The sequence below is a fragment of the Pongo abelii genome, chromosome 1, assembly GCF_028885655.2.
Source record: "Pongo abelii isolate AG06213 chromosome 1, NHGRI_mPonAbe1-v2.0_pri, whole genome shotgun sequence".
Taxonomy (NCBI): domain Eukaryota; kingdom Metazoa; phylum Chordata; class Mammalia; order Primates; family Hominidae; genus Pongo; species Pongo abelii.
The window spans coordinates 227,047,676-227,070,867 of record NC_071985.2 but is presented as its reverse complement, the minus strand read 5'-3'; the positions used below and the strand labels follow the sequence as shown (position 1 = coordinate 227,070,867).

The window sequence follows — 23,192 nt, the reverse complement described above, 5'->3', positions numbered from 1 at the left end:
TACCTTGTTTGCAAGAAGCTGAGCCACACGCCCTGGTGAATACAAAATAGGGTAAGGAATTTTTTCGCCAGTTGCCTGCAGTTTTGCTAATCCTGTCTGAGCATTCTTCATACCAAGACCAAGATTTCAGAAGTATCTGCAGCACATGTAACTTCTGTCCTTTTGACTGTTTTGGGGACGACATTTAATTTTATGGCAAGCAGATCATTCATGATTTCAGATGACCCGGATCGGCTCATACTTTGAACAGTTTACAGACAGTCTTGTCTTCACTGCTAGGCCTATTCCTTTCTGCTAAGTCCTCCGCTACCACCGCCATACTCACCCTGACTTGCTCCTCTTACTGTCACCAGTGGGTTATAGGCCAGCAGAAACTGTAAGAGAGGGGCTTTCAGAACAAGAATTCCCAATCACCTCTCTGTTCCCAAGAAAATCAGGGATCAGAAAGAGTTTTTATGCAGAAAAAAGTATTTGATAACACTTAACACAAAAATTAGTAATAACTTTTGGCCAGGCGCGGTGGCTCATGCCTGTAATCCCAGCACTTTGGGAGGCCAAGGCAGGCGGATCACAAGGTCAGGAGATCGAGACCATCCTGGCTAACACAGTGAAACCCCATCTCTACTAAAAATACAAAAAAAATTAGCCGGGCGTGGTGGCGGGTGCCTGTAGTCCCAGCGACTGGGGAGGCTAAGGCAGGAGAATGGCATGAACCTGGAAGGCGGAGTTTGCAGTGAGCTGAGATCGCTCCACTGCACTCCAGCCTGGGTGGCAGAGTGAGACTCTGTCTCAAAAAAAAAAGCAAAGACAACAACAACAAAAAAAAAACAAAAAAATTTTTTAGCAAGTTAGGGATAGAAGAGCCCATTCTTAATCTGATAAAAGGTAGCTATCAAAAGTCTGTAGCGCAGGCAAATGGAAACTGAAACCAGAATGAGATATAACACACCCACCCTACTGGTGAAAATTTTAAAAGACTGAGGATACCATAAGTTGGCAAGGTTGTGGAACAACAGGAAGCTTCATACATTATTGATGGGGATGTAGATGGTACGAACAATTTGGAAAAGTACCTGGCAGTTTCTTAAACTAAATATACATCTATTGCATGACCCAGCAATTCCTCTCTTGGACATCTACCAAGAGAAATGAAAACATATGTTCACAAAAAGACTTGTATGAGAATGTTCTTGGCAGTTTTACTCATAGTCACTGAAAACAGAAAGCAACTCAGGGGTCTACCAACAGGTGAGTGGACAAGTGGAGGTATTTTTGTACAACAGAACGCTGCCCTGCAATAAAGAGAAACACATTTTGGGGGCTGAGCGCAGTGGCTCACGCCTGTAATCCCAGCACTTTGGGAGGCCAAGGAGGGCAGATCACAAGGTCAGGAGATCGAGACCATCCTGACTAACACAGCGAAACCCCATCTCTACTAAAAATACAAAAGATTAGCCGGGCGTGGTGGTGGGTGCCTGTAGTCCCAGCTACTCGGGAGGCTGAGGCAGGAGTATGGCGTGAACCCGGAAGGTGGAGCTTGCAGTGAGCCGAGATCATGCCACTGCACTCCAGCCTGGGCGACAGAGCGAGACTCTGTCTCAAAACAAAAACAAAAAAACAAACAAACAAAAAACACATTTTGGATACATGCCACACACATGGATGAATCTCAAAAATGTCATGCAGAGTAAAAGAAGCCAGAAACAAGAGTACATGTTATATGTTTCATTTATATTAGCTTCTAGATTAGGCAAAAGTAATTGATGGTGCAAAATGATCCTAACAATGGCTTCCTCTGTTGTGGGTGATGGTGTCTGCAATTTACTGGGAAAAGACATAAAGTAACTTTCTTGAGTGACTACAATGCCTGTATCTTGACAGACGTTGGGTTACACAGTGAGGCGCATTTGTCAGATGTGTCCCATGATGCATTTGAGATCCATGCATTTCACTCTGTAAAATTTACTTCAAACAAACAAACTGTGAACAAATATTGAACTCTAGCTAATGATATGCCTTTGGACTTGTACTGATGTTGGCAATTTACTCTGAAATGCATCAAAAAATAAAATGGATCGATGAATGCACAAAAGGATGGCTGGATGGATAGTTACGAGATAGAGCAAATACAGCAAGATGTTAATTATAGAATCCAGGTGGTGGAAACAAGGGTTTCCTCTGTAAAATGCTTTCAGATTTTCTGTATGTTTGATAGTTTTCATAGTAAAATTTTGGAGGAAAACTGAGCAATCTATCTTTGGATTCATGCACATCTGGTAAAACTAGATTTTTAAAAATTATGGAAATTTTATGCACAAAGATCAGGAAGGAGGTTTCCCTTTGGGTTAGGCTTGCTAAGAGTGGGGCTCAAAGAAGTACCCACAGTGGCTTAATGTGGAATATTCTAGTTCCTAAGTTGGGGTGAGGTGGGAGTGGGGTAATGGGTCTTCTTTTATTTAAACTTTGTGCTTTATTTATTTATTTATTTATTTATTTTTGCTTTTTAAAATTATTATTATACTTTAAGTTTTAGGGTACATGTGCACAATGTGCAGGTTAGTTACATATGTATACATGTGCCATGCTGGTGTACTGCACCCATTAACTCGTCATTTAGCATTAGGTATATCTCCTAATGCTATATAAATACAGAACACACATCTTTCTATGTATGAAGTATTACATACTTTTTTTTTTAAGTTATATGGCTCTGAAGTTGTTTTCTTTTTTTAAAGGAAATAGTGGGGTCTCAGGGGTAGGGCAGTTCTGTTTTTAATAGGCTTTAAATGGTTTGGGCCTAAGATGGGCTGCCTTTCATCACCAGGGTGAGCTAGAGTTCAGGAGAATTTTGACCTTATTTGATTGCAAAAGTTCAAAGTGATGGGCATTTTCAGTATGCTTACTTTTAAATGTAAGTAGAAAAACATACAAACCAGAACAGCTGGAATTTAAACTCTGGTAACACAGACCTCAAGTCCAGTCACCTTCCCTTCTCCCTGTCAGCCAGTGATCTCACTTTCTACTTCTCCAGCCCAAACAGAAGACAGGAAACCAGACTGTCCTCACCCATGCCCCACAGGCTACCGACTTCCCTGTGTGCCTTCTGTTCTCCACCTCCCTGAGCTCTGGATCCCACCATTTTTTCCTCTTCATCTTCAGTTTTGTTTTCATTCTTGTTTCTGTTTTTGAGACAAGGTGTTGCTCTGTCACCCAGGCTGAAGTGCAATGGCGCAATCATAGCTCACTGCAGCCTTGAACTCCTGGGCTCAAGCAATCCTCCCACCTCAGTCTCGCAAGTAGCTAGGGCTACAGTTGCACAGGATCATACCTGGCTAATTTAAAAAATTTTTTTTGTAGAGATTGGGTCTTGCTGTGTTGCACAGGCTGTTCCCAAACTCCTGGCCTCAAGTGATCCTCCTGCCTTGGCCTCCCAAAGTGCTGGGATTATAGGCATGAGCCACCACCCCTGGCCTTCTCGACAAATGTAGAGGATCGCCTTGCCCCTCCGCGCCTACTTCATAGTATTGTTCTATAAAGATTAGAATGGTTCCTGGCACAGAGTACACATTCAGTAAAAAACTTAGCTGTGGCTGGGTGCAGTGGCTCACACCTGTAATCCTTGCACTTTGGGAGGAGGCCGAGGTAGGCAGATCACTTGAGGCCAGGAGTTTGAGACCAGCCTGGCCAACATGGCAAAACCCTGTCTCTACTAAAATACAAAAATTAGCCGGGCATGGTGATGGGTACCTCTAATCCCAGGTACTTGGGAGGCTGAGGCAGGAGAATCATTTGAACCTGGGAGGAAGAGGTTGCAGTGAGCTGAGATCATGCCATTGCACTCCAGTCTGGGCAACTCCATCTCAAAAAAAAAAGCTGTTATTATTAATGACTTAACTCTCCCTATCATATCTCCTTTCTATATCTCCAGCTTTACTCCCCCCGTCCCTCCCCAAATATCCTGAAATTGTCCACAGTGGCTGTCTTTACCTTGTCACCTGGCCCCCACCAACGACCTCCTGGTTGCCATCAGATGTTTCTCAGTCCTCGTTTCTTTGACTGTCTCAGCAGCATTGATGGGACACTCTGAGCCACATTTTTTTTCTTGAAACAGACTCTTCCTTGGGCCCTCTAGAGTACCATGCTTCCTGGCTTCCCTTCCAACGCCCTGACCACCTTCTCTCTTCTCTTTGTGACCTCCCATTCCTATGCTCGTCCGTTCTATATTTGTGATGCTCAAGATTCAGTCCAAGGCCCCCGTTTTCCTTACTTTAAAAACTTTCTTTGGGAAATTTCATCTATTTTTATGGATTTTGTTTCAATGATGACACACAGTTCTCTGTCTACAGCCCAGGTAGTACCGCTAAGTTTCAGAACAGTAACCCCGTTTGACTACTGACCACTTCCCCTTGGATTCCCCGCACTGTTTTCCTCTCTCTCCTGACATGCATTTCTCTTGGGTTCTCTTTCTCAGTATATGGTACCATCCATTTGAGTTCTCCTCCCTGCTCCAATCAGTCAGTTGGTCCAGCAGTTCACCACTTGTGTTGACTGTACCTCTGATACCTGGAAGTCACTTCTTTCTCTCTGTCCTTCTTAAGCCCATCTGAGTTCAGGGGTCCATGATCTCTTTCCTGTATTGCTGCAAAGGCTTCTTCCTCTTCTCCTTGCTCCCTCTCTTGCCCTCCTCTACTTCATTCTATAAACCTCAATTCTGTGTATGTCATTCCAATGCTTAAAACCTTTTAGTGCCTTTCCACTGCTCTCAAACAAGATCCAAACTCCTGAACTTGTTCACAAGGCAGCACTCACACTGGTTCTAGCCTCTTTCCCCACGTTCCTTTCACCTCTCTGTGCCCTTTTCCTATGGGCTTTCAGGTCTCTGTTCTCTCTTCCTGCAGCCCTCCTTCTCCACCCTGCACTTGGTTAGCTCTTGCTCATCCTCTAGTGCTCAGCTTCACAGTCACGCCACCCAGGAAGCCTTCTGTGATCTCTTTCCTTCACTCATGCAGCAAATCTCCATGGGGGCTGATATGGTTTGGCTGTGTCCCCACCCAAATCTCATCTTGAATTGGAACTCCCACAATTCCCACATGTCGTGGGAGGTGATTGAATTATGGCTACGTGTCTTTCTTGTGCTGTTCTCATGATAGTGAATGAGTCTCAGGAGATTGGATGGTTTTAAAAACAGGAGTTTCCCTGCACAAGTTCTCTCTTTGCCTGCTACCATCCATGTAAGACCTGACTTGCTCCTCCTTGCCTTTCACCTTCTGTCATGATTGTGAGGCCTCCCCAGCCACATGGAACTGTAAGTCCAATAAACCTCTTTCTTTTGTAAATTGCCCAGTCTTGGGTATGTCTTTATCAATAGCACAAAAACGGACTAATATAAGGGCCCATTCCATCCAGGCACCAAGTGTGGAGTGCTGAAGGAGAGGCAAGGGTCTCATTCCCAGAGCTGACAGCCACAGGGGAAAGGCAGTAAGGGGCAAGCAATGAATCTGATTGGCTCTAATAGTACAATAGCAATGAAGAAAACAGGGCAAGTGTGCAACACCAAGCTTACCATGTGTGTCTCTCTGTGTCGGCAACGTCAGATCCTCTCCCCTGAGAACATCTGAACTCAAACTTGAAGGAGATGAAGAAACTAGCCCTGCAAAGATTAGAGGGAAGGACAGCCCTGGCAGGAGGAACATGTACAAGGCCATTGGGCGGGGGCGTTTCTTGATGTGTTAGAGGAATAGAGAGAAGGCCAGGGCTTCTGGAGTGTGGTGGGTGCAGGAGAAAGCAGGGAGCTGTTGGGTCCCAACAGTTGGCTGGGGCAAGACCATCTATGGTCTTGTAGGTCATGGTAGGGAGCTAGGATTTTATTTTTGGTGCAGCGAACACCATTGGAAGGTTTTAACCAAGGGAGTTCCACAGTTGGACATAATTCTCATATAATATAATTCAAAGAGTACGGTTTGATGGTTTTTAGTATATTTACAGAGTTGTGCAGCCATTGCCACAGTGTGTCTTAGAACCATAATCAGTTTTCATCATCCCCAAAGGAAACCCTGTACCCATTAGCAACCACTCCCCTTTCCCCCCCATCCCCTCCAGCCCAGGGCAACCACAAATCTACTTTCTGTTTCTATTAGATTGATGTATTCTGGACATTTTATATAAAAAGAATCATACAATGGGTGGTCTCTTGCAACTGGCTTTTTAAACTTATGGTAATGTTTTCAAGGTTTATTCATATTTTAGCACTTATTAGTAAGTACTTTGTTCCTTTCTATGGCTGAGTAATATTTTGTTGTCTGGAGAGACTGTATTTCATTTATCAACTCCTCAGTTGATGGACATTTAGGTTGCCTCCTCCTTTTGGCTAATACAAATAATGTTTCTGAGAATCTTCCTATATGAGCTTCTGGATATGTGCCTTCCCTTCCCTTGGGTATAGACATAGCGGTGGAATTGCTGAGCCATGTGGTGACTCTGTGGCCAATCTTTTGAGGAGGTGCCAAGCTGTTTTCCAAAATGGCTATGCCATTTTATGTTCACACCAGAGGTTTCGTTTTGAAGGTTTTGGCAGTTCCAGATCTCTCCTGCCATGGAAAATAGATTGTAGGCAGCAAGTGGGGAGGCAGAAGGACCTGTGAGGCACTAAGGGAGGCTGGATGGGCCTCTCTGCCTTCAAGATTGTGTAACCATAGTCCCTGAAACCACGCTGAGGAGAAGAGTGAGGCTGAGCAGGGATGATGGGGAGTGAATAAACTGTGTGGTTGGAAGTCCTGCTCAGCCCGAGAATGACTGGGTGATAGTCCTGGTGCCAGAGACCTAGAGCCACAGATGCTGGTCCGAGAAGAGGTTTGCAGTGGTGGTTTCAGAGGTGGTGCTGTTCAGTAGTGGTTTCAGAGGTGGTGCTGTTATGGGTGGCTGGAGGTGTGGGTGGCCAGGCTGGGGTCGGGGGAAAGGTCACTGGATGGGGGGAGACCAAGGAGCGGGAGGCCGGGGGGTGGGTGGGTCATCATATGGATGTTGAGGTCATCCAGAATAGTGGCAGGGGTGGAACTGGAGAGGAAGAGAGTGACCCAGGCCTGGCAGAACAGAGCAGGCAGCGTGGCCAGGAGTCCACAGATGGCAGTGATGGGAAGTGAGGGACAGGCAGTGATATGGAATGGCACTGGCCTCCAGGGAACTGGGATTTTGATGGAGGAAGCAGGAGAAATACTTTGGAATTGGTAACAGGGAACAAGGAGGACATCAGTTTACCTCTAGGCTCTGCAATACTTGGGGTATGGGAGAAAAGATGGCATTTTGGGAGGCCTAGAGAGACGGGGTCCTTGGGGAATGGCTGGTTTCATCTGAGACCTGACCTGAAAGCAGGTGGACGATGGTGAGCAGTATGTCAATGATCCTCTGCGGGACCCAAAGCAACATGGTCAAAGGATTTGGGAGGGTGCGGGTAGCAGGCCAGGGAGGGACAGTGCCTGTGCAGGAATTCCCACTGTATACTCTTAGCACCTGTCACATCCTTATCAAGCTCTACCCTAATTACTGGTGCAATCATTTTCCCTTTAGACCGTACATTTTGTGTTATAGAGAGCATATCTTTTTATTCCCTGCTGTAGCTGCAGTTTCTAGCACAGATATGCTAGCACCTACTATGTGCTCAAAAATATTGGTTGAATGGGTGAGAGAATTCTGAGCTCTTCACAGATGCCATCACAATGCCAGGATAGCAGTTAGCTGAGGTCCAGGGAGGAGGGTGTATAGACTTAGAGGCTTCCCCACTCCCCGCTCCCCACATTTCTTCTCATTCTGACTCTAGTGTAGAAGTCAAGTCCATCCTATATTTTATCTCAGAAGTTTTGGCAAATAACAAGGCGTGCGATGTTGACTAAGAGCCTCCAGGATCCCACAGGCCCCAGCGGGCCCCATTACCAGCTATTTGGAAGTTGAGGCAGACAGATTGAATTGGGTTGTTGAAGGAGTTTGCCAGTTTGTGGTGGGAATTGAGTTGAATTTATTATCATTTTTGCCAGCAATGCTTTGCCACATATTTATTTAATCCAAGGATTCTAGAGAAGGCTAGGGGTTTGATGGGCAGGTGGCTGGATGCCAGCGTGGCCCGTGGTTGGGCTGGCACCCCTCACTCCATTTGGCGCTTTATTCCAAAGCTATGGCACCCCTGCAACACGCAGCAGCCAGTGTCTCGGGGTCTATGCCCGTGCCTAGGACTGGCCCATCCTGTCATGTGCAGAGTTGGGCATCTGGTCAGATCTCACAGGAAATGCTGAATTTATATTTGCAGCTTTGAAAGCCAGGGAGAAATAGAAATGGACAAATCGTTTGAAAATTCAAATTGTTTGTTCCTTGTTTTTGCAGCGTTTCAGCCAGTAAGGTTTGTTTCACCTTCATAAAGGATAATTAATCGAACTAAGAGAAGAGCCCGGTCTAATTGTATGTGGGTGTGTTTGGGGCAGTGTGATCGTTGGAACACCAAGAGAATGATGCAGACAAATATTTATGCCCTCTTTGTTTCCTATTTCAATGGTAACATCATCTGTTACAGTATCGCTCTTTGCAGGAGTATCCTGCATTAGAATGCTCGTCCCTTTGTCCCTTTCGGAATTGTCACTTTTCTTTATGAGAAAGTGTTTGGAAAAGCTTAAATAAAATGTAGCTGAAAAATGTTGAAAGCATGACAATAATAAAGTAGACATCACTGCCTAGAAAAAATGATCTACTTTTAAAAAGAAAAACTAAATTGAAACTGGCCAAATCACTTCAAATGGCTAGATTGCAAAATCATCCCAGGATGAACAAAAGTTATCAACATATAAATGAGTGGTTGGAGATCTTCATTTGAAATGCATTATTAATTACTTCATAAGATGATACCTACAGACAAGCATAGAGAATAACGTAATGTACAGCTGTTGACCCACCACTTAGCTTTCTTGATCAAATCTTACCCTTTACCCCATTTAATTTGATTTCTTAAAAAGAAATAAAACAATGTATACACATAATCTTGATCTAATTTCCTTCCCTCTGGCCCCAGTGATGTTGTTTTTCACCCTCATGCTTCTTTTCTTTTCTTTTCTTTTTTTTGGAGACAGAGTCTTGCTCTGTCACCCAGGCTGGAGTGCAGTGGTACGATCTCGGCTCACTGCAACTTCTGCCTGGCAGGTTCAAGCAATTCTCCTGTCTCAGCCTCCCCAGTAGCTGAGACTACAGGCACGCACCCATGCCTGACTAATTTTAGTATTTTTAGTAGATATGGGGTTTCACCATATTGCTCAGTCTGGTTTCGAACTGCTGACCTCAGGTAATCCACCCCTCTCGTCCTCCCAAAGTGCCAGGATTACCGGCGTGAGCCACCATGCCTGGCCACATATTTTCATTCCAAAGTATTTGTAATACTTTTATCACATATTTAGGTATTTATTAATAATACATGGCATTGTTTTGCAGATTTTAAAAGTTTATATGAGACCATCCAATATTCTCTTGCAACATTGTTCTTAAGTGTTAGATCATTACAGAGTGATGATAGAGAGAGAGATAGGGGTGTGTGTATGTAATAGGTATTATGTATCTTACATATGTATATCATAACAAGACATACATATATTTCTAGTTCACTTATTTTGACTGCTGTATAGAATTTTATTGCATTAACATTTATATGCTAGTGTCTCTCTAAGGGGGGTGTGTATTTACTTGGATACTCTCTTTTTTTTTTTTTTTTTTGAGACGAGGTCTTGCTCTGTCGCCCAGGATGGAGTGCAGTGGCACCATCTTGGCTCACTGCAAGCTCCGCCTCCCGGGTTCAGGCCATTCACCTGCCTCAGCCTCCCGAGTAACTGGGACTACAGGTGCCCGCCACCATGCCCAGCTAATTTTTTGTATTTTTAGTAGAGATGGGGTTTCACCATGTTAGCCAGGATGGTCTCAATCTCCTGACCTGGTGATCCGCCCACCTCGGCCTCGCAAAGTGCTGGGATTACAGGCGTGAGCCACTGCGCCCGGCCTACTTGGATACTCTCATATTCCTAAAAGTGGAACTGTTGGGTGGTAGAGTACATATACCTTCAGTGATTATCATTGCTGTCCAAGATGTTTGTATTGATTTATGGTCCCAACTACCATAAATGGAGTGTGTGATGGTTCCCATTTCTTCACATTCCCATCACAGACTTTGTCTTCATTTCTACTTTCCTTGCTACAGTGAGGCTGAGCTTCTTCTCATAGAGAGTTATTGGCCATTTGGGTTTCTTCTGTGAATTGCCCATTCTTTTCCTTGCTATTGGATTGTCTGTCTTTTAGTTACTGATTGATTTGCAGGGATTCCTAATATTTTCTAGACCCTGATCTTGAGTTTGTTCTATGCATTACAACTGTTTTCTTCATTTTGATACTTTTAAGAAAGTGTTCCTAATGGTGTCTTGGTGGGTAGAAATTTTTAGTTTTGATGCAGTTTTTTTTTTTTTTTTTAATTGAGATGGAGTCTCACTCTGTTGCCCAAGCTGGAGTGCAGTGGTGTGATCTTAGCTCACTGAAACCTCCACCTTCTGGGTTCAAGCAATTCTCTTGCCTCAGCCTGCTGAGTATCCGAGATTACAGGTACCTGCCACCCCACCTGGCTAATTTTTGTATTTTTAGTACAGATGGGGTTTCACCATGTTGGCCAGACTGGTCTCAAACTCCTGACCTCAGATGATTGGCCCGCCTCGGCCTCCCAAAGTGCTGAGATTACAGGTGTGAGCCACCATGTCCGGACAATGCAGTTTAATTTAATTTAATTTTTTATGTTAGTGCTTCTTGTTGTTGTTTACTAAATCTTTATCCCAATCCATAAATATTATCTGCTAAATAGTTTAGGAGTTTGGTGTGGCTTTCACATCCAAGTTTTAATCTATCTAAAATTCATTTTGTGTAGGAAAAATCTCCTTTTTTTCCGTGTTGGAAAGAGGTGTCCCATGCATTGGATGAGTCATCCTTTCCCTAGTGATGTGCATATGTCAAGTTTGTCCGTAGATGATTCCTGTCTTATGTCAAGTAGCTGCCTGTGCGTAGATCTGTTTCTGGGCCCCTTATGCCATCACTGTAGTCGTCAGTTTGTCTATTCTTGTCTCAGCACACCATCAGCTCAGTTGCTATAGTTCACTGTAGCTTGGAAATAAGTCTTCACAGGTGGTTGATCACATTCTCCTCTCCCTTCTACCACTATATATATGTTCTGCATTTCACCTATTCTTGGCCTTTGCTGTTTCATGAACATTACGGAAGATAATCTTGTCAAAATCCTCAAATTCCTGTGGGGAGATTTTGATTGGAATTACATTAAATCTGTCAGTTTGGTGAGAATTGACCTATTTAGGATATTGAGTCTTCTTTTTAAAATTAATTGGTTAATTAATTAATTAATTAATTTTAGAGACAGAGTCTTGCTCTGTCACCCAGTCTGGAATGCAGTGGGGTAATCATAGCTCACTGCAGCCTCACATTCCTAGCCTCAAGTGATCCTCCCACCTCAGCCTCCCGAGTAGCTAGGACTACAGGCATGTGCCACCATACCCAGCTAATTTTTACATTTTTTGGTAGAGACAGGGTCTCACTATGTTGCCCATACTGGTCTCAATTTCTGGCTTCAAACAATCCTCCCAAAGTCCTGGGATTACAGGTGTAAGCCACTGTACCCAGCTGAGTTTTCTATCTTTGAATAGAAGATCTATCTTAGATTAAACCCTAATAATTTATTCTTATACACTTTAGCTTTTAAATTGCAATTATAAGTGTTATTTTAAAAAGTACATTTTCTGTTTGTTGCTATTGTATAGAAATTAATTTATTTTTTGTATGTTGACCTTATGTACAGGCACTTTAGTGGAATCTTTTAATACTTTGCCTCTAGATTATTTGAATTTTATGTAGATAATTCACACTCTCAATGAATATTGAGAGTTCTTTCTTCATTCTCAACCCTTAGAGATTTTATTTCTTATTCTTGCATTACTGAGCAGATTAGAACTTCTGTTGTATTAGACTTCTATAGTATTAGAAGTTCTTTTGGTTTATTTGTTTGTTTTTTGAGACGGAGTCTTGCTCTGTTGCCCAGGCTGGAGTGCAATGGCACGATCTCGGCTCGCTGCAACCTCTGCCTCCCAGGTTCAAGTGATTCTCCCAAATCACCCTCCCTAGTAGCTGGGATTACAGGCATGCACCACCACACCCAGCTAACTTTTTGTATTTTTAGTAGAGACAGAGTTTCACCATGTTAGCCAGGCTGGCCTGGAACTCCTGATCTCAGATGATCCACCCACCTCGGCCTCCCAAAGTGCTGGGATTACAGGTGTGAGCCACTCCATCCAGCAACTGTACTGGAAGTTCTAATCTGCACAGTAATGCAAGAACAAGAAATAAACTTGAAGTTCTAGGACAGAGGACAAGAATAGAACTAGAAGTCCTAGTACAACTTCTAGTTGAGTAGAAATATTAATAGCAGAAACTCTTGCCTCATGTCTGATTCTAAAGGAGATTCTTCTAGTGTTTCATGGTTAATAGTAATATTTGCTGTAGGGGTTTTATTTGTTGGTTAGTATAGTATAAACTCTTTATTAGATCAAGGAAGTTTTCTTCTATTTTAGTTTGCTAAGAATTTTTAAAATCACAACTGGATATTTAATATTATTGAATGCTTTTAATGTCACTAGTAAGAATGATCATATACTTTTTCTCCTATAATCTGTTAACATTATGAATTATAGTTATTTTCTAATATTAATCTAACTGTAATCCTAGGATAAACCCAACTTGTTCATGGTATATTATCATTTTTAGATATTACTGGGTTTGGTTTTCTAAGATTTTGTTTAGGAGTTTTGCGTCTATGTTCATGATTTATAATGGCTTCTATATTTCTTTTCTCATGATATTCTTGTCAGACCTAATGTCAAACATGAGTTTGAGGCCATGGAATAATTATGCTGTGGAATAATTTGTGTAAGATGATGATTTGGATTGTTACCTGAATAGTTAATTAGAACTATTTAAATGGTACCATCATCTGGACCTGGTAATTTTTATCTACTGCTTCTTTTTTTGTGTGTTTACAAGAATATTCAGGTTTTTATATTTTCTTAAGATGGTTTAGATAAGTTTTTTTTTTATAATTTGTCAATTTCATTTAGACTTTTTTTTTTTTTTGAATGGAGTCTTGCTCATGCCAGGCTGGAGTGCAGTAGCGCGATCTCAGATCTCAATTCACTGCAATCTCCGCCTCCCAAGTTCAAGTGAGTCTCCTGCCTCAGCCTCCTGAGTAGCTGAGACTACAGGCATGCACCACCACACTCAGCTGATTTTTGTATTTTCAGTAGAGAAGGGGTTTCACCATGTTGGCCAGGCTGGTCTCGAACTCCTGGGCTCAAGTGATCTGCTCTCTTCAACTTCCCAAAGTGTTGGAATTACACGCATGAGCCACTGTGCCTGGCCTAAGCTTCTAACTTATTGTCATGATATAGTCATATATCCTCTCAATAATTTTTTAATCTTTGAAGCTTCTCTGGTTATGTTCTTTTCACTCCCAATATTATCCTTTTTAATCAGAATTTTGTCAACTGTATTGTTCTTTTCAAAGAACCAACTTTTGACTTTGCTGTTTGTATCTATTTTAGATTTGTTTTCTGTTTTGTGAATTCCGTTTTTATGCTGTTTTCCTAATTTCTATTCTTTGAATTTATTCTACTTTCCTTTTTCTAATTTCTTAAGCAGGAGCATTGGTTCATTAATTTTAGCTTTTCCTCTTTTCTATATGAACATTTAAATTAACAATTCCTTTCTATATATGTTTTAGTGTATGTTCCATGTGTTTTAACATGTAGTATTTTGATTATCCTTCAGTTCACAATGTTTTTTAACCTCCATTATGATTTCTGTTTTGAATTGTATAAAATGAGTTTCTTTTTTTTTTTACATTTTACTTTAAGTTCTGGGATTCGTGTGCAGAATGTGCAGATTTGTTACATAGGTATACATGTTCCATGGTGGTTTGCTGCACCCATCAACCCATCATCTAGGTTTTAAGCCCTGCATGCATTAGGTATTTGTCCTAATGCTCTCCCTCCCCTTGCCCTCTACCCCGTGACAGGCCCTGGTGTGTGATATTCCCCTCCCTGTGTCCATGTGTTCTCACTGTTCAACTCCCACTTATGAGTGAGAACATGCGGTGTTTGGTTTTCTGTTTCTGTGTTAATTTGCTGAGAATGATGGCTTCCAGCTTCATCCGTGTCCCTGCAAAGGACAGGAACTCATTGTTTTATATGGCTGCATAGTATTCCATGGTGTATATGTGCCACATTTTCTTTATCCAGTCTATCATTGATGGGCATTTGGGTTGGTTCCAAGTCTAAAATGTATTTCTTAATTTCCAAACATATAGGGTTTTTTTCTGGGATCTTTTTGTTACTGATTTCTAATTTAAGTTTTGGTCTCTAGTTCACTTCATTGTTATTTGGACAATATGATCTATATGATGCTAGCGCTTTTGAAATTTTTTGAGACCCAGTATTGGTTCCAGCAAATATGGAACATGGAATGTTTTCCATTTTGTGGGTGCCATGTTCTAAGTGTTTGTCGAATCAAGCTTGTTAATCATGTTATTCAAACTTTCCTTATTTTTCCTGATTTTAGTTTCAGTTTGACCTATACTGAGAAAAGTGCCCTAAAAATCTCCCCTTTTAATGGTGGATTTGTTCAATTTCTCCTGGTCTTCCCATCAGAGCTTTCCTTTATTGACTACTTCACTTTTGAAAAATTTGTTTTCAACCTGTTCTCCTGGAACGGGAGGAAAATGCAGCTTGTTCCTTGTTCCATTTGTCCAGTGGCCAGTTCAAGAAAGGTTGGACCCACATCTATCATTTCCATCAGCAGTGAGCTGTTGAGAGTATGTTCAATTGCCTTGGTTTGGAGACATGGCTGCACACATTTAGGACTCTGGCTTTGCTCAAGCTGTTCCCCTGCACAGAATGCCTTTAACCTCTCCCTTTTCCCTGCCCCTTGTTCACCTGGTGAACTCTTTCTCTTTCCAGCCCTGCTCAAAGGTTACCTCCTATCACGATTATTTGTTTCCACTTCTGCCTCCCCCAGTATCTCAGGGCCGACGCAGACTGACCAAGTGGTCAACAAGTATTTATTGGACTGTAATAGTTTCTACTCTTAAGGGACTCTTTTCTATGAATTATTCTCCCCTGCTCCCAATCAAATCCATCCCTTAAATTTTAAAAAACTGAGATGAAATTCACATAACATAAAATTACCCATTTTAAAGCATACAACTCAGTGGCATTTAGCACATCCACGATGTTGTGCAATCACCGCTACTTAATTCCAATGTGCTTTCATCTTCCCAAAGTGAAACCCTGTACCCATGGCTCAGGCAGTTCCTCCCTGGTCCCCCTCCTACAGCTCCTGGCAGGCACTCAGCTGCCTTCTGTCTCCATGGATTTGCCCGTTCTGGATGTTTCATAGAAATGGAATCATACAATATGTGACCTTGTTGACTGGCTTCCTTCACTCCTCATGCAGTTTCTGAGGTTTGTCTGTGTTGTCGCATGTGTCAGTGCTTAGTTCCTCTTCATGGTGGAATAATTGTCTATTGTACTGGACCACGTTGTGTTTATCCATTCATCTGCTGATTAATATTTGGGTAGTTTCCCATCCCTGTTCCATTTTTCCTTTTCTCTCACTCAGCCCCATCATTCAACATTTTGCTTTTCATTGTCATGGGACAGGTTCAGGTTGAATCCAGTGGAGGTGGAGATCTTGTCCTGTGACTTCTCTTTGTTTTTTTGTTTTTTTGGGTTTTTTTTTTTTTTGAGATGGAGTCTCGCTGTCGCCCAGGCTGGAGTGCGGTGGCGCCATCTCGCCTCACCGCAACCTCTGCCTCCTGGGCTCAAGCGATTCTCCTGCCTCAGCCTCCTGAGTAGCTGGGATTACAGGTGCCCACCACCATGCCCAGCTAATTTTTGTATTTTTAGTAGAGACGGGGTTTCACTGTGTTGGCCAGACTGGTCTTGGACTCCTGAGCTCAAGTGATCTACCCACCTTGGCCTCCCAAAGTGCTGGGATTACAGGCATGAGCCACCGCGCCTGGTCCCTGATGACTTCTTAATCCAGGAGAGCTTCTAGGGAGGTGAAGGTATGCGGAGCATGAACAACAACATGGCAGGCCTTGGAATGATCATGGTGGTCAGCAAAGGGGGCAGGGCATGGAGCGACTTAATGAGCACAGAGAGCCTGAATTTCTGCACACACATCTGATGAGGGATGCCCAGCCTGGGGACGCTCTGTGATCTTTAAACAACGGTTTCACTGGGCAGCTGAGCCTCTCAGCCAGCCTGATGTTTTCATTCTTGCCAGGATTTCCCTGGGGAGACAGGAGGACACTGGACTCAGCAGAAAGAAGGACATTTGCTTGCTAGGACCATGCCCATGATGGCTGGCATCCCCGGGGCCCTGGAGGGTGAGGCGTGAGGGGCAGTGACACAAATGCACCGTCTCCTCTCGTGGTGGGTCTTTGCAGACTCTCCGTCTGCTATCCCCAAGGTTTGGGAGCGGCCAAGTGTTTAATGATCTTCTGCACCAGCAATTTTAGGCTCTCGGAGCTAAAATTAGATCCCTCCCTGGTGCCTCGGGGAGGATGGGCTGGCTGTGTCCATCCATCCCGTGCTGGAGCGTGGCTGGGGACAGGCTGTGCAGGAGGCACAGGGGTGAGGCTCTGAAGCAAGAGCAGACAGATGCTGCGTCCCTTCTGTCCCTTCAGCTGTGCCTTCCTCAGGAGAGACAGAAGGAGCCTTTGGCTGCCCTCTGTCCTCTTGAGGGTCACTATGTCTACTTTTGCATCCCAGCTTTACAGCTTCCCAGTTCTCTGGCCTCAGGCACAACATCCTAAACTGGGCACGATAATCCCCCTGTGGCAGAGTTGTGAGCTGAAATGAACAGAAGGCAGAGCGGGGCGCAGGGCCTGGCCATGACAGAGGCTCCACGAACACTGGCTCCCTTCTTAAATCTTTGTGGAACTGTGGGAACACACAGTTTAATTTTTTTTTTTTTTTAAGACTGAGTTTCACTTTTGTCACCCAGGCTGGAGTATAACAGTGTGATCTTGGCTCACTGCAACCTCCGCCTCCAGGGTTCAAGCGATTCTCCTACCTCAGCCTCCCAAGTAGCTGGGATTACAGGCACGTGCCACCACGCCTGGCTAATTTTGTATTTTTAGTAGAGATGGGGTTTTTCCATGTTGGCCAGGCTGGTCTCTTAATTCCTGACCTCAGGTGATCCACCCACCTCAGCCTCCCAAAGTGCTGGGATTACAGGCGTGAGCCACCGTGCCCAGCCCAGAGCTTAATTTTTTTAAAAATTATTTCTTTCTAGACTTCTTTACGTGATCTCTTGCTTGATGGGGGTTGGGAGGTGCAAGGAGGAAGGTGACAGTCGACTTTCCTTCCTACAAAAACTCAACATGGCTCAGTGGACTGGACCCCAGCAGAACTTAGCAGAACCTAAAAGGGCCCAGTGGAACCCAGGGGACCCACAGGGACTCAACAGGACCCAGCAGGTACCAACAAAACCTAGTGAAACTCAGAGGGGCCCAGCCTTTACCATGGGTTACCTTTGACACCAAGGTTCCCCCACCCCTACCCTTCAAGATACCTGGGTACCTTTCCTTGTCATTGTGACTGTCAAGCCCTCTAATCAGTCCACACGAGAGCCCCTCCACTCCTCACCTCTCACCTCCCTCTCCCTGAGGAAAAACAGCTGATCAGGGAGCAGTGCAAAGCAAGCTCTCTGGGCCTTATATCCCCTGAAGGAGCAGCTCTGTCAGGCTGGGAAAATGGTTGTATTATTCTTCTGCAGAACTTATTAGATTAGAAACTTAGTACAAACAGCCCCAGCTGCAACCGCTATACGTAGTCACTATCAACAAGGAAAATTTATGCTTTAAAAATAAAAAGAAACTCAAGTGCATTAGTCAGAGTGAGGAAGTGTTCACGAAAAACGGTTTGTTCTCCAAGTAAACAGCCACAATGGAATTGTAATCAAATTTCTTAATTATTTCTATAAATCTTGGGAACATAAAAATACACAAGGCCCTTTCTCAAAAAGTCACTGTTTGCAAGTGCCTTGGATGAGAGAAGAGGTAACCGAAACAGCTCTGGCATGACTGGAAGATTCCAGAAGGGGTGAAGCCACGATTCGGGAACTGAGAGCGCATTCCCTCATCACAGACCAGGAGCAGAGGCTGGGGGGACCACTTCTGAGGGGGCGCCATGAGAGCTGCATTTAGGGCAAGTGCAGAAAGAACCTAAGACCCAGTTCTGCAGAGCTCAGCTTCTTCCAGTCAGGAGAGGCCGTGGATGAGCAGGAGGCAGGTGGCCCTGGGGGGCCTGGCAACTGGGAGGAGTTAGAGCTTCTTCTAGGGAGGCGGGAGAAGCTGGGCATCATTGGTGCCCAGCCCAGGCGAGGCAGAGGTGCCCTGTCTGTCCTTGTCAGGCAGGCAGCTTGTGGGTCTGGGACGGATGGTTTTTCCCTGCTGTGTGTCTAAGGCAGAAGAGATTGGCCTGACATCTGGATGCCCCACCATGCCTTTCCCCAGGATTAGGGAGCGGTTCTTTTATAAACTATGTTTGAAACTAATTTAGAAAATTAGAAACGTAAAAAAAAAATGTCATAAGTTATCTTGGTACATCCTGGTGTGTGTGTGTGTGTGCGCGCGTGTGTGTCTGCATGTGTGTAGGACAGGAAAGTACAGGAGTGGGAGGGTCAGGCAATCTGGCCCATGTCCCCAAGCACACACTTGGATGTTGGCACTTTTCAGGTGTCCAGGTGTTGCCTCTTGTCCCAGTGGACACTCTGGGAAGGACAATAGACAGGGTCGTTGACATCTGGCTGTGGTGCGGCTGGCAGTTTTAGTGCCATAGAATATGTGATGGAGACAGATGCATGTCAATAATATAATAAAGATATTTTTCCATCCACAAATGTCTGATATTGGAATTACTATTCTTCTGTTTTCTGTTCTGCTATAACCTGCTTAACTCTTCAAGAAAGCCACAGTATCTTGTTTGAACAGTTGGCCACACGCTCGCATGATAACACAATTCCATTAAAACGTTCATACCTTCAGCAGAAAGGCACCCCGCCAAATGCTCTATGTGTTGTATTAAGCCATAAGCAGAATTAAAGTGCGGAATCCCAGCCTTTCCAAATTGTGCTTTCCTTTACAATGGATGAGTGCAGGAGTTGCGTGGGGGGCTGCAGGCTGGGGAGGGGCAGGCAACTGCACTGTTAAACCCCAGGTCCAAATCCTGCAGCCACCCCAGCCGCTTGAAGCGGGGTGTCCCCTGGGATCAAACCCTCAGTACATCAAACACTGCCTTAGTGCAAAGCCCTGTCCCTGGCGGAGGCTTCTCCCCTCCCATCTGGGCAGTCCTCAGCTGAGCAGAGCAGGTGCCCTTGTCCTTTCAGCCCCCAGGTATTTGCAGGTCTTGGACTGACAGGCTTTGCCTGAAGCCATGTGGGTTTCAGAAAGGCTCTTTCCTGCTGATTTACACTGTGACTTCACAAATAAGCTATTTTCATGGTCGTTGATCTTGTCCGTGGTCCCCCACACTTCCCCAAATCATCTCTAGGCAAACTCTGAAGTGGGTCAGGAAAGCTGCTCCCCCCAGGGAGGGCAGCCTGGAGCTGCTGCAGCTCCCACCACCTGGCCTTGGGGGTATGCACCTCACTTGGGCTATTCTGACCTCAGATTCCTCCTCTTTGGTAATGGGGGTATAGCGGGGATAGACACCTCTTGATTCATGTTAAAACAATGTAATCCTTTTGTAATGTGATGAGCTGCCCCTGCTGCATTTTATCAGATCAGAGTTTTGCAACAAGGACTCTCTTAAAGTGAGACGCACTTGTCACTGCAGCTGGATCTTTCTGTCCGAGCAGGAGGAGCAGCGTGAAGGTGAAACTGAAGGGAAGAAGAACTCACACTGAAGGCATTCTGAGCTCTGTGGTAACCAGAAGCCCTGGGTGGCTGGGGTGCTTGAGGGAGAGGTAGGCTGCTAACTCCTTCCACTTTGGTGTCTGTACAGAGGGAGGGACCTTTTCCAAGGGAACAGTGCCTTTATGTTCTGGAAGAGTAATGTACTGAGCCCACAGGGTGGCTCATAGGGTATCCTCAGGCCTCAGAGTCAGGGGCCTACACATGCTAAACTCCAGCTGCTCTTTGAATCTAGACACTCGCTTCAGCTCCAACTGCTTCTGATTCTCCAGCTCGTTCGCACTTTTTCCTGGTTGTCCTGGGTTAGCCATTGGGATAGACAGATGCTGAGGGCATAGGAGCACTCACAGGTTTCTACTCTGGATCCTTCCATAGCGTATTTAATCAAGACATTTTTGCAAGAATAGATGAATTGGGAGGCAGTATAGTAAAGCGATGACAATGTGAATTGTAGCAATGGTCAGGCCACCCCTGGCTGTGCCATCTTGGGCAGGCCCTGTGACCATTGTCCACAGGAGAGATTGTTGTGGACCAGACCTGGAAGTGGCATGCATCATTTATGCCACTTTCCACTGGGCAGGAGTGAGTCACAAGGCCCCACTAGACTGTGGAGGGGCTGGAAAATACAGTTTAAAAATGTGCCCAGGAAGAGGAGGAGGACACCACATTGCTGAGCATCTGCATAACGGGGTGCCTGGGGCTGGCTGGGCAATAGACCGTGCCCCTTCCCCTCACAAGGCTCCTCCTACCCACCAAGGCTCCTTCCCACAGAGGCCCCTCCCACACACGGAGGCCCCTCCCACCCATGGAGGCTCCTCCCACACACTGAGGCTCTTCCCACATACTGAGGCCCCTGTAACACATCAAATCCCCTCTCACATGCCAAGGCTCCTCCCCACACAGTGAGGCCCCACCCACACACCAAGTCCCCTCCCACACACTAAGTCCCCTTCCCAACACAGAGGCTCCTCCCACACGCTGAAGCCCCTCCCACACATTGAGGTCTCTCCCACACACTGAGGCTTCCTTCAACACATCAAAGCCCCATTCACATACCAATGCCTCTCCCCCAACACAGAGGACTCTCTCACACACTGAGGCCCCTCTCGCACACACAAGTCCCACCCACACAGAGGGCCCTCCTACACACTGAGGCCCCTCCCACACACTGAGGCCTCTCCCACACACAAGTCCCTCCCATACTAAGACCCCTCACACATACTGAGACCTCCAATGCATCAAAACCCTCCCCATACAGAGGCCCCTCCCATACACTGAGACTCCTCCTACACACTGAAGCCCCTCCCACACATTGAGGCCTCCTTCAACACATCAAAACCCTGCCCATATACCAGTGCCCCTCCCCACACACTGCTTCCCACACATTGATTACCCTTCCACATACTGAGGCCTCTAACATGTCAAAGCCCTGCCCACACGCCAAGGCTCCTCCCTACACACAGAGGCTCTTCCCACACACTGAACCGCTTGCCACACACAGAGGCTCCTCCCACACAGAGGCTTCTCCCACACACTGAGGCTCCTCTCCATACACTGAGCCCCCACCCAACGTGGAGACTCCTCCCACACAGAGGCTCCTCCCACACACTGAGCCCCCACCCAACGTGGAGACTCCTCCCACACAGAGGCTCCTCCCACACACTGAGGCTCCTTCCACACACAGGCTCCTCCCACACACAGGCTCCTCCCACACACTGAGGCTCCTCCCCACACACTGAGGCTCCTCCCCATACACTGAGCCCCCTCCCACACGTGCCGAGGCTCCTCCTATACACTGAGCCACTTCCCAAGCACTGAGGCCTCCTTCAATACATCAAAGCCCGGCTCCCATGCCAAGGCCCCTCCCACACATTGACCTGCCTCTCTTCCTGAGAAGTCCCTCCTGAGGAAAAGGCTTGAACACTTAAAAGAACAAGGAGGTCCGTTCTCTTTACTGTATAGCCTTTGTTCCTCTCTCCGTGCCCAGGGCTGCCAGAACTGGTGCAGAGTGTAGGGCCACAGGAAATGTCCCTCACTATTTCTCCCCACCGTGCTCTATCTCTGCCACTATTTTTAAAATGCTCTTTTAAAGGGTTTGTGAACAGTTATCCCCCGTTTGTCTCTGCCCTGATTTATATTTCTAGTGACTATTAATTACCTACCAAATGAAGGCTCAGCATTTGTAATTAGGCTGGCAAATTCTACCTGACATCTTCGGCTCTGTGTTGGGGCAGGGAGGGAGCATGTGTTAATGGCGTTGAACTAAGCCACACCCCTCCCCCAGCCCGCTGATTAACCCCAGGTTCACTAATCAATGAAGTCTAACTGATTCTCTTTGCATTTACATCCTGCCTTGACTCTTAGCCAAAGGCCGAGGGCTTTGGTTCCAAAATACTTTCTATGCCCAGAGAGGGTGCCTCTCTGCCTTGTTCCTGCAGAAGGAACTCTCACCCTGAATGGGTAGTGTGGGGGTTCTGTAAAGAGCTAGAGGGAGAAGGGCACTTGTGGAGTAGCCAAGCTGCAGAGAGCTCCCTGTAGCTATTCTGGAGAATGAAGCCCTCCTCGGCCTCCTTTATAAGAAGTCTGCCATAATTCAGCTGAACACAACATGGTACCAAGAAGCTGCAACCTCAGGGATTTCCTTGGTTTTCTGTTCTGTTAATCTTTTCAAAACACGATTGGATTGGAAGCATCCATTCTCAGCCACAGCAGGTTGCTTGGCAGTGGCCGTGGAGGAGCTGTCCAGGATGCTGGCTGCGTGAACCAGGGAACAGCCCAGGATTCATGAATACTTATTGGCACAATTGGTGCCCTAAGTGAGGAACACCTGTACCAACATCCCAGGGTGTCTTCGTGACCAAGGCGAAGCATCTCTGTGCCCCTCTGTGGTCATTGCTCCCAAATACATGAAAGGACAAATGATGATATGGGTTCTGCCTTGCCCACAGCAGGTGCTCAATGACTACACTCAGAAAAATGGCTGCTAATAACAATTCAAAAGAGTTATATATCAGTCATGAATATTTATGCATGAAATAACACAGGAACCACCTTTATAAAGCAGATACTGCAAAAGAAACCAGGAAATGCAGAGAAAACCACTAACAGTGGGAAAATTTAACATACCACATTCAGCACAAGGCAGATCAAG

At 45.3% G+C, this 23,192-nt stretch overlaps 1 protein-coding gene across 12 annotated transcripts in view; it reads left to right on the top strand.

Annotated features, from left to right (window-relative positions):
• CAMTA1 (calmodulin binding transcription activator 1) overlaps positions 1–23,192 on the top strand; it is a 979,133-nt gene that overhangs the window by 371,130 nt on the left and 584,811 nt on the right. For 3 of the 12 annotated variants that reach the window (XM_054557095.2, XM_063720228.1, XM_054557112.2), the window contains exon 5: positions 19,987–20,094. The exons of the other annotated variants lie outside the window; for them this stretch is intronic. In XM_054557095.2, coding sequence (XP_054413070.1) covers positions 19,987–20,094 — 108 coding nt within the window. The remainder of the gene's footprint in view (positions 1–19,986; positions 20,095–23,192) is intronic. 12 annotated transcript variants of the gene reach the window in all.